The 15923-nt window shown below is 37.1% G+C and overlaps 1 protein-coding gene across 2 annotated transcripts in view; it reads right to left on the bottom strand.

Annotated features, from left to right (window-relative positions):
• MAP2K5 (mitogen-activated protein kinase kinase 5) overlaps positions 1-15923 on the bottom strand; it is a 261252-nt gene that overhangs the window by 153462 nt on the left and 91867 nt on the right. For both annotated transcript variants that reach the window (XM_068963925.1, XM_068963924.1), the window contains exons 10-12: positions 14467-14535; positions 14292-14373; positions 2771-2832 (exon numbers count right to left, since the gene is read on the bottom strand). In XM_068963925.1, the coding sequence (XP_068820026.1) occupies positions 2771-2832; positions 14292-14373; positions 14467-14535 (213 nt within the window). The remainder of the gene's footprint in view (positions 1-2770; positions 2833-14291; positions 14374-14466; positions 14536-15923) is intronic.

Here is a 15923-nt window from a genome sequence, read left to right on the forward strand (position 1 = left end):
AGGAAGAAACAGGACAAAAATATTTCCTTAAATGCTTGTAAAAAAATAACATCAACAATAAAAACAATATCTTCTTTGAGCAAAGGACAAAGTCATCTTATTTAGTAATCACCCTCTGAGTTCTGGAAACAAGGTTAAATTTCTCAACATAAGCTTAGTTGAATGTTATAAAGCTTTCCCATTAAAGATAGCTCCCCACTAAAAATTAGCCCCACAGAAAATGAATAATCAGAAAACATACAAGGCGAAGTCAATCCACCATATTCAGATTACTGGGCAGAAAAAAGCAAAATAAATACTGATTTTATGATACTTGCTAAAATTAAAAGTTTTGTTGGAGATTCAAAAAAGAAAATATTCTTCCAACTTTGCCAAAATAGACTACATTTTCCTTTAGAAGAAAAATAAGTGTACAGGGAGCTAGCAATCTGTTCATTGAAAATCTAGAGGGTATTATTGGTATTCAGCAAGCTAGGTTTCACAACAATGACTTGACAAAGCCTTGACACTAAAAGTGCTTATATCTGCTGTCAATCACTCACTCCTTGACATGTCAAGTGCACATTGTTTCAGGGACAACTTCAATCAACATTAGCACTCACAGTGCACAGTGTCACTGCTTCAAAAATAAGAGGAAAAATAAAATGTGTTAGATGGCAGGGAAAGGCAGAAAGGCATTCTTCTTTATAGGAAGGCCAGATTCAAACAAAGTGGAAAAAAATCACTGAGCAAGTTGGAAGGCTGAAATCAACCAGTTTATATGGACTTCTTTTTCTGGGAAAATACTCTCTTGCCATACATCCATCAAGAGATAATGTGAACAACATATTATAAAGGCTGACAGGGGTCTATTCTGTAATGAACCTTGGATCTGTGGACCTGTACAGCATGCCAGACTATTAGAATTTAGAAAATAAAGTTACTGTGGGGAGGGAGAGATGCCGAGATGAGGTTCTAAGACATGAAAAGAATCTGAAGCAGTGTATATTGTTACTCTCGTATTCTTTCATTTGTACTTCTCTCTTTTGCTTTTAAATATTGTTCTTCCTTTCATTTCCTCCTCATTTTTTCTCATTTTCTAGGAAAGCAGAGGGAAAGAGTATGGGGCCCAGAGTTAAATTGCCCTGGGTTCTGATTATCACTGATTAATTACAGAACTCTAGGCAAGCTATTTAACTTTGCTGTACCTCACCTTGCACATGTTTAAAATATGTACAATAATCTATAGTTACTGTGAAGGTTAACTGCATTTATTTCATTTATTTCAAATGCTTTTCACTAAAACCATTGTCATATTTTCGATTACCCAGTAGGCAAGCCCTGTATTGGAGTTGGATTTTTTTTTTCTCCTGACTCCATTCACTTCACAGGCTTCCCACTTCAGGAGAATTGAAAATAGCAATGGCCTTGTGTGGCTGTCCTACACAAGAGGGAGGCAAGATTTATGAACTCCAGGAAGAACAAGCTTCTCTTCTGAAGAAGGCAGATTCCTATTTTAGCCAAGTTTGATAGATAATTGAGTACAGAGAACTCATATACTTTTTTCTTTTCCAATTGGTATCCCTCTTTTTTTTTTTGCCCTTTATTATACGTGTTATTAAACTTTAGAGCCAAGAACTGCCAAAAGCCACAAAGCATTCATTCCCCCCAAGATTAAAAGAGGAAATGAAACATTTTTATTTTCATCTAAAATGGTGATTTAAGTACTCGAATTTCATACTCATCTACCTAAACATGTAGATTAGAAGCTACTTAGCAGCAATAGCATCAGAAAAGAAAGTTCTCAGCACCCTGGGCAGTTCACACTAATAATTGGAAAGAAAAAAGGAAAGCTGTGAATTACAATGAACTAAGACTAAATAAAGGTCCATGTTGGATTAAAGGATTTGAGTTGTCAGTTTGATGTATAATGAATGTGAAAATCAGCCATTTAATTAAATGGTACATGGTATAATCACTTTGTTCTGCATTAAACTGCTTAAGTTATCAGAATGCCTTTAGGTTAGCAACTGTTTACTATTACACCACCCATGACTTCTCTTAGACACTGTTTAGCCTATGTTATTCCAAATTTGAAATCTGGAGTTTAAATAATAATGTTAATTTAGTTGATATATTTCATCAGTTTATTAGTGAATATAGAAAACTTCTTTTAATTGCAAAGGAATAAATTCCTAGATACAGATGATGAAAAAGTTAAAAGCCAAGTACATAAAACGTATACAAAAAACTTTAAGACTAAAGTAGTATTTCCTTGCAGATGGTTTTACTTTAATAATTTAGGCTTTAAACATATTTTCTAATTGTATGCCTGTAACTACAAAATGTCAATAAAACAGCTTTCTTTTTGAAGAATGTGGAAATTTTACTGATTAATAAGAGTAGTAAGATCCCTGCAAACACATGAACTAGCACAAGTCAGAATATGCAGGAAATTCCCCAGCGGTCGAGTGGTAAGGAGTTGGCCCTTTTACTGATGGGGCCCAGGTTCAATCCCTGGTCCAGAAACTAAAATCCTGCAAGCCGAACGGTGTGGCAAACAAACAAACAAAAAATCCATAAGCCTGAAAACTGTCATGTTTCTATGTCATTATTATAGGGTGGTCTACAAAAGGAAGAAAGGACAAAAATGATGAGTTAAGAAGATCCTGACAGTCAGTAGGAATTGAAGAAAAAGAAAAACAAAAAATCCTAAGGCTATAAGGAGAATAATGCCTGAGTAATACAAACAAATCATCCATATGTCATAGAGTGGAAGCCATATACTCACCGCCACTGCAATTCTTCCAAGGACATGCTCTGGAATTTTTCTATATACATCCAAAGATCCTCCTGTGGAGACAAACATGTTGTATTACAACAAATGAAACTACCAGAACAGTGCCCCCTCGGACACTGGGCCCCTCCTCTGACATCCACTGTGAGACTTTTCTTTTCCTCTACTTACAACATGAATTGGATGTCTAGGGTAAAACTGGCTTTCTAGTCCAGTTTCATTTATGATACAATCGTAATTCCAGATGAAGCGTAACTAGACACTTTCATCTTATTCTCAAGTGTATAATCATACACATGTAAAAACTGAAAGAAAGTCGTGAAGGACCAGCTAAGTATCTGTACTTTATGTAAACCTAAATACATACACAAAACTAAAGATTGATAGGACAATCATATCTAAGTATCACACTGTGTTAACAGTTTTCTCAAAGGTAAACCAGGACCTTATCTTAGAATTTTCACATTAACCAAACAGAAACTGGTGAGTATAATGTTCAAAATACACATAAAAATTAATAAAGTAAAATGGCAATGTTAACATCTATCTAAATGTATGTTAACCTTCAAATTAGGTACTATGGCAAGCAATTAACATATTCCAAAGAAGTTATCTTAGAACAAAATAATTTTTTGTTTTTTTGGAAATTCTCTGATACTATTTTGAAAATGACTTTATGAGGTTAAAAAAAAAATCTCCTTAGTCATAATATTTTTCACTAAAATGGTATTCACTAATACCCTTCACCTTTACCAAATTGAGCTTTTGGTGGTTTCCAAAAAATAAAATCACTAGATTATAAACATAATAAAGACAGGAGTCATGTTGTTTTGATTTTTTATCAACCTAGAAATTAGCACAACTAGCAGAGAGTACATATTCTGTGTTTGTCAGATACATAAATAAGTGAATTTAAATCACCATGAATTTTACCAGATAGGTTAAGCTGCTCTGAAAACAGTTTTAAAAGAAGGGACCACAAATCACTTGCAGCAACAATAACATGATTAAAATAACTGCATAACTTTCCCAGGAAACTATTTCAAAGGAACCAATATTCATATGGAAGTATAAGGCAATGGCACCCCACTCCAGTACTCTTGCCTGGAAAATCCCATGGACGGGGGAGCCTGGTAGGCTGCAGTCCATGGGGTCGCTGAGAGTTGGACACGACTCAGTGACTTCACTTTCACTTTTCACTTTCATGCACTGGAGAAGGAAATGGCAACCCACTCCAGTGTTCTTGCTTGGAGAATCCCAGGGACGGCAGAGCCTGGTGGGCTGCCGTCTATGGGGTCGCACAGAGTCAGACATGACTGAAGCAACTTAGCAACTTAGCATGCTTATTAAATGTTTAATCTTACACAAGTAGCATAAGAATTTCAGGAGGTTATGCAAAGAAACACTACTTTACTCCTACTAATGATATGATTGTATGAGAACTATTTTAACCATATGCAATAACATTTCTTTGAGTCAAGGGTGAGACTTAGTCTTTCAGCTCCATGAAGAAATCCTGGAGCTGAAAGACTGTAAGATTACCCAAGATATCTGAGAAACAATTTTTGTTTCTGTTATAAGCTAAAAATTCATATTTAACAATTTACCACTAGATGATTTTTAAGTATGCCTCATAAGATAATAGCATGGAGCATATTATCCTTTTCAAACGCATTTAAGTCTATTTGGCAAATACAAAATTTTTAATGTGAAGTTTTCCTAAAGCTGAACATCAGAGAAAAAATTATTTTTCCCTGCAAAACACATTACATATATTCAATATATAAAGAAACTGGCTTTGTATTTATCCTGTTTAAAGGAGGAAAATGATCACTTCTTGCAGCAGCTCTGGCTTGTATTTTCCAGATTCTGATGAGAAGCTGGAAATCCACAGTATGACTAAACCTTATGCTTTGTCTCTGGGTGTTACTGGGAAGAGAATGAAAAAGACACTTCTGCAACGAGGTGAACCATATTTATTTACTAAAATGGCATTTTTATTATATATGCAATAAAAGTGAAAACATGGTAGAGAAAACATTTCATGTTCTCATTGATCTTTCAGATGAACTGGCAGTTGCAAGGATAAAAAATTCTCAAGAATACGAAGCTTTACATGTTGGTATTTGGAATGCTCAGAAATAGAGTTTAGCAGGCCAATCCCCTATGACGTGAACAGCTCGAATGGCTCAAAACCAGGAGGTGCAAATCTATTCACATATACTACTAAGAAGTCCTAAGAGGAGATTCACTTTTACATAGGCTATAAATCGGGCCTAATTAGCTAACAGGACAATAGTCAACAAGCTAAATCAAAAAAGACAAAGATTAGGTTATTACCATTATTAGTAGAACAAGCCAAAAAGAAATCCCATTTTGAGGTAATTCACTGGTTTTTGTAAATATCTACTTAATCTCAGTTATATCCCACTCTCCTTAGCCATCCATATGGGGAAATCTTTACATAGCTGGCTTTGTTGTCATCACAGATTCATCTTGTCTTTGACACAGTCATTAGATCCACTTAGAATCAAGAGTTCTGAGACTTCCCTAGTGGTCCAATGGCTAAGACTTCACACTCCCAATGCAGGGGGCCCTGAGTTCAAGGTCAGAAAATTAGATCCCACATGCCGCAACTAAGAGTTTGAATGCTACAGCAAACACTGGAGATCTCATATGCCGTAAGTAAGACCTGGCACAGCCAAATGCATACATACATATATATATTTTTAAAAAGAGACTCAAGAGCTCCTACCAAGCCAGAAGAGTTCTCATGATATTAAATAATTCTTATCAGGCTAGACATGGCCGAGGATTTTCTGTTGAATTTTTACTGAGTTTTACTATCATTTCTATCGTATAGGCCAATCCCCAAAAGGCAATCCTTAGACTCATCAAAATCTCAGCACATTAGTGCTGGAGGGACATTAAAGATCAGTCCAATAACTTTATTTGACAGGGGAGAGAAACTGAGTCCTGGAGAGTGGGGTGTTCTAGTCACAGCCATGAGTCAGTTGAGGCCAGGACCCAGGAAAAGACTGGAGTCTTTGACTTCTTATAACTCCAAAGATCTAAAAGGTTTCCCCATAACACACAGCTTGAGAATCACATGTGAACTTTTTAGTCTCACTGAAATGAGACTATATGATACACACTCAGAGAGGTAGGTTAATCTTAGCTGCAATACTGGTATGCTAGGTATGTAGAGACTCATTTATCTGTTGCATGTTTGGTTTGATCCTTTTCCTCACGATTCCAAGATCATTGGTCCAGGTCACTGTGACCTGTCACTTTCTTGCATTCCCTAGCCTTAGTCAGTCATTTCCTTGCATGCTACTATCTACCATGAGAACTAGGAGGAAGAATGCTAATAGAATAGCAAAAAACTCATCTCAGCTGCCAAACAACTACACAGTTCTGCTGATGAAGTGGGGCTATTATCTTCATTAAATTAAGTCAAAAGAACTCATGGGGTAAGGTCTCTGCTTATCCTAATACAGGGCTACAATACAAAGTAGTATCTTGCATGTGGAATACACACAGATATGTAGCAAATGAACAAAGCAACATTACTGTGATATTCATCTCAACATTTTCCTTAAAATAATGATTATTATTAATTATTAATTTGGAAATATTAAAATAGAATTCCGGTAGAACTATTCAAAACCCTAAAGAATGATGCCATCAAGATGTTGTATTCAATATGTCAACAAATCTGGAAGACCCAGCAGTGGCCACAGGATTGGAAAAGATCAATCTTCATCCCAATTCCCAAGAAGGGTAATACCACAAGAATGTGCTAGCCATCGAACAACTGCACTCATCTCCCATGCTAGTAAGGTCATGCTTAAAATCTTGTAAGAACTTCCAGATGTCCAAGTTGGGTTTAGAAAAGGAAGAGGAACCAGAGATCAAACTGCCAACATTCACTGGTTCATAGAGAAAGCATGGGAATTTCGGAAAAACATCTACCTCTGTTTCGTTGACTACGCTAAAGCCTTTGACTGTGTGGATCATACCAGACTGTGGAAAGCTCTTAAAGAGATGGGAACACCTGACCATCTTACCTGTCTCCTGAGAAACCTGTATGCGGGTCAGGAAGCAACAGTGAGAACCCTGTAAGGAACAACTGACTGGTTCAAGACTGAGAAAGGAGTACGACAGGGCTGTCTGCTGTCACCCTGTTTGTTTAACCTGTATGCTGAGCACATCATGAGAAATGCCGGGCTGGATGAGTTACAAGCTGGAATTAAGACAGGCAGAAGAAACAACAACCACCTCAGATATGCAGATAATACCCCTCTAAAGGCAGAAAGCAAACAGGAACTAAAGAGGGTCTTGATGAGGGTGAATGAGGAGAGTGAAAGAGCTGGTTTAAAACTGAAATATTAAGAAAACTAAGATCATGGTATCCGGCCCCATTACTTCATGGCAAACAGAAGGGAAAAAGGTGGAAGTAGTGACAGATTTCCTCTTCTTGGGCTCTAAGACCACTGTGGATGATGACCACAGCCATGAAATCAGAAGGAGATTGCTTCTTGGCAGGCAAGCTATGATAAACCTAGACAGTGTGTTAAAAACATTACTCTGCTGACAAAGGTCCTTATAGTCAAGGCTATGATCTTCCCACTGGTCACGTATAGTTGGGAGAGCTGGACCATAAAGAAGGCAGAACACCAAAGAAGTGATACCTTCGAACTGTGGTGTTGGAGAAGAGCCCTAAAGTCCCTTGGACAGCAAGGAGATCAAACCAATCAATCTTAAGGGAAATCAATTCTGAAAACTCATCAGAAGGGCTGATGGTAAAGCTGAAGCGCCAATATTTTGGTCATTTGATATGAACAGCTGACTCACTGGAAAAGTCCCTGATGCTGGGAAAGATCGAGGGCAGAAGGAGAAGGGGGCATCAGAGGATGAGATGGCTGGATGGCATCACTGATGCAAAGGATGCCATCACTGATGGCATCACTCTTTGCATGGGGCTGCAAAGAGTCGGACATGACAGGGTGACTGAGCAGCAACAATTATTAATACTAAATACTAAAAAATCTGAAGCCACAAGCAAGAATTTCAGAAGCTCTCTTAGCCTCTTCCTGTTGAAAAAAATTAACAGTCCTTTCTTTCTTTGCAACACGGGTTGTGGGGGAAACAATTTATTCCCATGATGGTAATTCAAATACATGTACATAAAGTCTCACATGCTATATTTGGGTATTTCTGACTGAACTGAATTTTGACTTAATGAGAAGGCATATCATATCACTTCCCTACTTGAAACCTTTTAATACATCCTAACAAATTCAGGCTGAAACATAAATTCCTCACCAGGACCTATAAGGCCTACACAATTTAGCTTCTGCCTACTTCTCTGTCCTCCTGTCTGGCCCCAGGTCCTCCCAAATCACCAAGACTTTCTTGCGGGGCCCGATTACACCTTGCTTCCCATCTTAGCGCATTTATACTTGATATTCCCTCTGCCTTGAAGATCCTCCCTAAGCTGGCTCACTGACTCAGTCTCTGCGAAAATGCCACTCCCATAAAGAAGCCATCCCTGACTGTCAAAGGTAGCACCTCCTCTCCTTATTAGTCATCATCTATCTGCTTTAGGTTCTAATTACACTTACTCCTCTCTGTGAACATACTGTATGTTTCTTGTCTGTCTCCCCTTCTAGAATTTAAGTCCTGTACCAACAGGGATTAAGTCTTGTTCACTGTTATACCCCCAGGTTTAGAATAGTGTCTGAAAGAAAATGCTCAATTGATATCTGGAAATAAACAATATATGAGAAAAATAAACAATGAAACTCTACACTGAAATGAGACATCTAGGTTGAGAGAAAGTTATGAAGTTTTACTGCCATAGTAAGAGAAGGATTGACAGAGGACGGTACACAGTTTTTGGTCCACATATTTCTGAGGACTGTTTTGTTGTATTACAGAGAGAATGAAAGCCCAAAAAAGAGAGGGTGGTTAATGAAGAAACTCTACCAAGGGGATGCACATGTAAAGAGATTTTCCTTAAGCAGCTCTTCATGTAACAGGTGAGTCAGGCGTTTGCAGTTGTGACTAAGTTACAGGTGGAAGAGTGAGGACCTGTGAGAGCTCACTATTGTCTCTGAATGAGAAAAACGCAGGTGAAATCTGGGGGAGGGGAATCAAGTTTTAGAAGAGTTGATGAGGATACGAGAAATACTGAAGTGGGAGATTTAATTGTTCAGGGACCAGTTAGTGTGGAGTAAAGGGAGTTGCCAAAAGCAGTAGAAGGGTTTAAGAGCCTAGAGAGTGATAAGTCTCAGAAACGGTATTAAATACAGACTACAAAGCGAATATTTTAAGTTAAGGATTTACAGCATTAAAATGTATTAAAAGGTGATATCACTGAAAATGGCAAGGTATAATAAGGTCCTCTGAAAATTCCCTTCTCCGCAAAAGCAATGAAAGAATAGACAAAATTTGTCAGCATCAACCTTTTCAGAACTCTGGAAATTAGCCAAAGGACTGTAGCCACCCCAGAATTATTTGTTCAGGACTATGCTTGAATCTTGGTAAGAAGAGCAAGCTCTGTGGCATTTTAACTTGCCTGCTCTCCACCTTCAGTACAGCCTTGAAAATCAGCAGCCTGCCAATACAGTAGACACCAGCTGCCTGACAGTCACTGCACAGGCAGAGTTCAGCTGGTGCTCCTTCAAGATGATATAACAATTAAAACATATATGCATCTAACAACAGAATGCCAAAATATTTGATGCATAAACTGACAAAACCAAGGGGAGAAACAGGCAACAAAATACCCCACCTCAATACCCCACACTTTCAACAATAGACAGAACAACTGCACTAAAGATTAACATGGAAATAAAATACTTAACACCGTAAACCAACTAGTCCTGACAGACATCTGAAGAATACCCTACCCAACAACAGCAGAATGCATTTTTCAGGTGCACATTGAACATGCTCCAGAACGATGTTTTAGAGCATAAAACAAACCTCAGTATGTTCGAAAGGACTGAAATCACACAAAGTATGTTTTCTGACCTCAGTGGAATATTGGAAATCAACAACAGAAGGACAAATTCAACATGGAAAATGACACACTTCTAAGAAATAAATCACAAGGGATTATCTTCGTGGGGAATTAGAAAATATTTTGAGGTAAATGAAAATGAAAAAAACAAAACCAACATATGAAAACTTCTAGAGTGCACCTAAAGCAGTGCTTAGAGAGAAATGTATAGCTATAAACATCTACATTAAATAAGAAAGATTTCAAATCAATATCCTAACTTCACACCTTAAAAATACAGAAAAAGAGCAAACTAAAAACAGTGCTCGTAGAAAAAAATGAATAAATATTAGACTAAAGGTAAATGACAACAGAAAAAAAATAGAGAAAATCAAAGAAATCAAGAGTTTGTTCTTTGAAAAAGACAAAGAAACCGACCAACTTTTAGCTACCCTGAATTAGAAGACGCTTACTCCTTGCAAGAAAAGTTATGACCAACCTAGATACTATACTCAAAAGCAGAGACATTACTTTGCCGACTAAGGTCCGTCTAGTCAAGGCTATGGTTTTTCCTGTGGTCATGTATGGATGTGAGAGTTGGACTGTAAAGAAGGCTGAGAGCCAAAGAATTGATGCGTTTGAACTGTGGTGTTGGAGAAGACTCTTGAGAGTCCCTTGGACTGCAAGGAGATCCAACCAGTCCATTCTGAAGGAGATCAACCTTGGGATTTCTTTGGAAGGAATGATGCTAAAGCTGAAACTCCAGTACTTTGGCCACCTCATGCAAAGAGTTGACTCATTGGAAAAGACTGTGATGCTGGGAGGGATTGGGGGCAGGAGGAGAAGGGGACGACAGAGGATGAGATGGCTGGATGGCATCATGGACTCGATGGACGTGAGTCTGAGTGAACTCCGGGAGTTGGTGATGGACAGGGAGGCCTGGCGTGCTGCGATTCATGGGGTCGCAAAGAGTCGGACACGACTGAGCGACTGAACTGAACTGAAGAAAAAAGGGATATGATTCAAATGACTAAAATCTGGAATGAAAGAGAGAACATCAATACTGACTTTACAGATATAAAAATAATTGTAAAGGAAAACTAATTGTTTACCAACAAATTAGATAATCTAGATAAAATGAACAAACTTTCAGAAAGCCACAAACTACCAAAACTGTCTGAGGAAGAAATAGAAATGCTGAATAAACCTATAACTAGTAAAGATATTGGTTGGTAATTTTAAAAGCTACATCACAATACTATTCAGTATTACTGGAAGCAAATTTTGACATATGTCCCAACTTGGGTGACTCTTGAGGACATTATGAAAAGTGAAACAAGCCAGTCCCCAGAAGACAAATACTGTGAGATTCCACTTAGATGAGGCATCCAGAGTAGCCCAATTCATAGAGACAAATGTAGAATGTTTGCTGCCAGGGACTGGGAACAGGACGTAGAGAGTCATACTTTCATGGGTATAGAGCTTCAGTTTTGCAAAAGGAAAGGAGTTCTAGAGATATACAGTGTCAGTGGTTGCACAGTAATGTGAATATACTTAATGCTGTTGAACTACACACTTTAAAATGGCTAATATGGTAAATTATATACGTATTATACCACAATTAAAAAAAAAAACTTTTGGAAAAGAGAGTCTTATGCACACCATCTTGCAAATCCTACTTGGCCACAGAACAATGGGCCTTGGGGCTAGAACAGTTGCTTACTAAGAGATAAAGAGGCCATATAGCCTGTGGTGGGTTTATCTCCTTGTTTTGGACCCTTTCCCTGTTTTAGGCTCAATATGTACTTCTCTGTCCTGTTTAAGCATGTGCCTCAGTGGACCTTAGGCACACCTTCAGGTTTTAGCATTTCTGACTCCAAGGGAGCGAGGTGGAGTGGGGGCTACTTTTTCTGCAACATTGATGGGTATGTGCAGGCCAACTGCCCTCCACAGACTGCCAGGAGGGACCTGCTGCTGGCCATGGGAAACTGACACCCACTACTGAAGCTGATCTTGCTCTGTCTCTCATTTTATTATGTGACTAAAGAATTGTTCAGTCCAGCGCTTACCTGGATTGTGTTTTTCTTGGCAACTCCAGTACCAAGATGCAATGGGCAGAAGTACTGGACTTCTCCTAATAATAGACAACAGATGCCACCTGACCATAAGAACTACTCACAAAAAAAACCTCAGGACCAGAGGTTTCACCAGTGGATTACACCAAATGTTTTAAGAAAAATTACTTCAATCTTTCTAGCAAACTCTTCCAAAAAATGGAAGAGGACAGAACACTGTACACGCATCCTTTGAGGACAGAAATATCTGGGTCTCAAACTCACACAATGACATTACAAGAAAAACTACAAATCAATATCACTTAAGAATATGAATGTAAAAATCCTCAGCAACATACTAGTAAACTAAATCCAGCAACATATAAAATTGATCATACAAGATTGGTTCAATATGCAAAAATCTATTAACACACTATAACTATGGAATAAAGGACAAAAAAACACATAATCATTTCAATAGAAAAAGCACCTGACAAAATCTAATGCTGATTTATGATAAAAAATATAAAACAAACTTGGAAGAGAAGGAGACTTCCATAACTTGATAAACGACACCTACCAAAAACCCACAGCTAAATCATACTTGATGATGAAAGACTGAAAGCTTCCCCTCTAAGGAGCATCAGTGCTCATCACGGATGAAAGAGTAACAAAATATGGTACATCCATATAATGGACTATTAGGCGGTCGTAAAAAAAGGAATGAAGTACTGATAAATGCTATAACGTGGGTGAACCTTGAGAACATTATGCTAAGTGAAAGCAGCCAGACGCAATGGCCACATACTGTATGATTTCACTTATCTGAAATGTCCAAAATAGGGACATTCATAGAGATAAAAAGTAGATTAATGGTTGCCAGGGACTAGAGGGAAGAGAATATAGGAGGCGACTACTAATGCATGGAGAGTTTATTTCTGGGGTGATAAAAACGTTTTGGAATTAGTGGTAATGGTTATACAATCCTGTGAATGTACTAAAAACCACTGAACTGTACAAATGCACATCCTTCATTTAGAAGGATGAATTTTATGGAATTTGAACATACCATCTTAATAAATAAATTTTTTAACGTAACACAAACTGAAGAGTCAAAAAAGGATGACGGAAAGCCATAAAACAATGACATGTACTGGCTCTAAGAAGGGCTCCCCAGGTGGTTCAGTGGTAAAGGACCCACGTGCCAATGCAAGGAGACGCAGGGGATGCAGGTTTGATCCCTGGGTCAGGAAGAGCCCCTGAAGGAGGAAATGGCAATCTGCTCCAGTATTCTTTCTTGCCTGGAAACTTCCATGGACAGAGGAGCCTGGCAGGCTACATATAGTCCATGGGGTTGCAATGGTCAGAATCAACAGAGTGAGTGAGCATGCACACATTCGCTGGCTCTGTGAACTCACTTTTTCTAGCTGGTCTCCTTGAAGAGTAACTGTCATACTAATATGTTTGTAAGACTTTTAATTCTTGACATCTACTATAACAAATTTAGAACACATTCTTTAAGTATTAAGGTATCAATGTAGGTTCATTAAAAAGTCTTATAGGGAATGAACTAACTGTATTATTAACATAATGAGAATGCCCCAAATGAACTATATATATATATATATTATATATATAATATATTTATATATATTTGGCTGCATCCCTTGACTTGAGGGATCTGCGTTCCCCAACCAGGGACTGAACCCAGGTCACAGCAGTGAAAGCACTGAGTCCTAACCACTGGACCACCAGGGAACTCCAAATGTTGAGTTTTAATGAGCTGGACATTAAAAAATTGAATATGTGAAACGTAAAGACTGCTCTGATTTCAAATGTGTAAACAATAACAATGGCGACATCATTTCACTGACAGGGAACCAAGAAACCTGCATTTTTGCCATAATATTCAGATCAAAAGAGATTTACCAAAGTAGAAATGAATAAAAAATAAAGGAAGGAAGGAAAGGGCTAGAGTCCAAAGAAAACTAAACACATCTTGGCTAAACAGCTGTGCTAGAAAACGATTTCTTATCTTGCAATTAAGAACCGATTTCTTTCTAAAAGACATAGGACATTGGGTTAATAGATTTCTTTAAAAGAAAATCTGTTTTGGCTATTGAAACATTAAAAGAACAGAACATCTGTTTCACAAGTGAAGACAGATTGTATAGAAGAATCAAATATCAAACCACCAATTAGACTAGCATTTAATCTGTTCTATTTAAATTTTCAATAAAAGTAAATGAAACTACATTCTTGAAATTATAGCTCAACTATAAATATTTAACACTAGGAACCCTTAACATTAAGATGTTTTAGAGCATAAAGGAGGTGCTTATTAGTATATTTTAATTATTTTTAATTCTACATGATACCTGTGTCAACATCAGGTTTTAAAGTATTCTACTCTCAAAATCACTTTTAAAGTATTATAAAAGGGAAAACTCACCATCCATAAATTCAGTACATATTGAAATCCTGTTCTCCACGAAAAATGCACCATAAAACCCTATGATATATGATGAATCACACTGTAACAAAAATAAGACAAAAGCAGTTAAAAGCCTGCAAGCCAATACCACAGGCATACTTTATAAGGAAAAATAACCAAGAAAAAAAATTACCTTATAAAGAATTTCCAATTCAGACATAATTTGCTTCTGAAGTTCCAGTGTAATATCTAGTAGTATGACCTAAACATATAAAGGAATCAACATTCACACATTTATTCACCTTAAAATTAAATCTAGCCATATTCACTATGAAATATAAAAACTAAAAAATATGGTGTTTCCCCTATTCACTCCACCTTTCTCCTCTTCACCACCATAACCTCTGGTAATACAAACTGTGTCCACATCTGTCTAACACTTTGTATTGGGGGAGGTGGTACAGAAGTGATTGATGGGATCAAGGAAAAAGCCAGGTCTCAAAGGTCAGTATTAATGGCTTCAAAAGTCAGTTACGTTATAACACCCTTAATTTACACACCCTATTTTGGCCACATTGGTTATTTTGAGACAAGGAAGACCGGAGTGACCCTGAAACCATTAAAAATTAATTGTCTTGTAATTCAGATACTGGGCAAAGCAGAAGAGAATGATAAGTAAAAATAACATTTAAAGTAGATTTTTAGTTATGAGAGAAATAAGGAGTTTTAAAAATATATCAGGTTTTTATTCTCTTCCAATTGGGTAATCTTTCTTTGCCACAACTGTTATAAAATTGAGCTTGAAGGAACCTCAGAAATTATTTCACCTAATTCCTTTCTTTCTAAAGAGGAAGAAACCAAAGCTCTGAGGAGTCACAAGGCTCAGCAACATCAGGGCCTCTCCCTGATTCCAAGGACCACACACTTTCCAGTATGTTCCAAGGCTTTATGGTTTCCCTTAAAATATCAACCACTGAGTCAAATTCATAACACAGAAATGTACGATAATTTATAAACATACACAGAATACTAGTTTACTTTGAACACTTATTTTAAGAAAGAAGACCATCAACCATTCAAATTTTACTCAGTACTTACTATGAAGTCAATTCAAAGGGAATTCTTTTTTACTTAAAAAGAACAGTGATGATAATAAAATAACTAGACAATAGCTTTAAAGATTCGTGGCAGATTTTCTGATTTCAGACATTACTAGATAAAAACTTATTCAGGATTACCAAGGACAGTAATTATACACCATCCAACACTGATCTACATTTTGTATACAATTGCAGAATATATATATAAACACACACACACATATATAATCATACTGGAGGAAAAAACATAAATTTTCAATTGTAAACTGATGACAGAGCAAGGAAAGAAAAGGATAATCTCTAAAAACACAAATTTTCTAGTACTGACATCCACTGGGGGAGGGTAGAATGAGTACAAGAAGGCACAGCAGTTTCTATCAAGAGTTTGCTTTAGGGTTATTTATAAAAGCTCTCACTAAACTAGATTGTAAGTGTAAGGCAAAACTGCCAAGAAAACATTTAAACATTTCCCTCAATCAATAGTCATTTGTTACAATATTCACTTACATTTTTGCTCCTGTATAAAATTTAGCAAGAAAATTAATTCATC

This window comes from Capricornis sumatraensis, chromosome 2 (genome assembly GCF_032405125.1).
Source record: "Capricornis sumatraensis isolate serow.1 chromosome 2, serow.2, whole genome shotgun sequence".
In the NCBI taxonomy this organism is placed as follows: domain Eukaryota; kingdom Metazoa; phylum Chordata; class Mammalia; order Artiodactyla; family Bovidae; genus Capricornis; species Capricornis sumatraensis.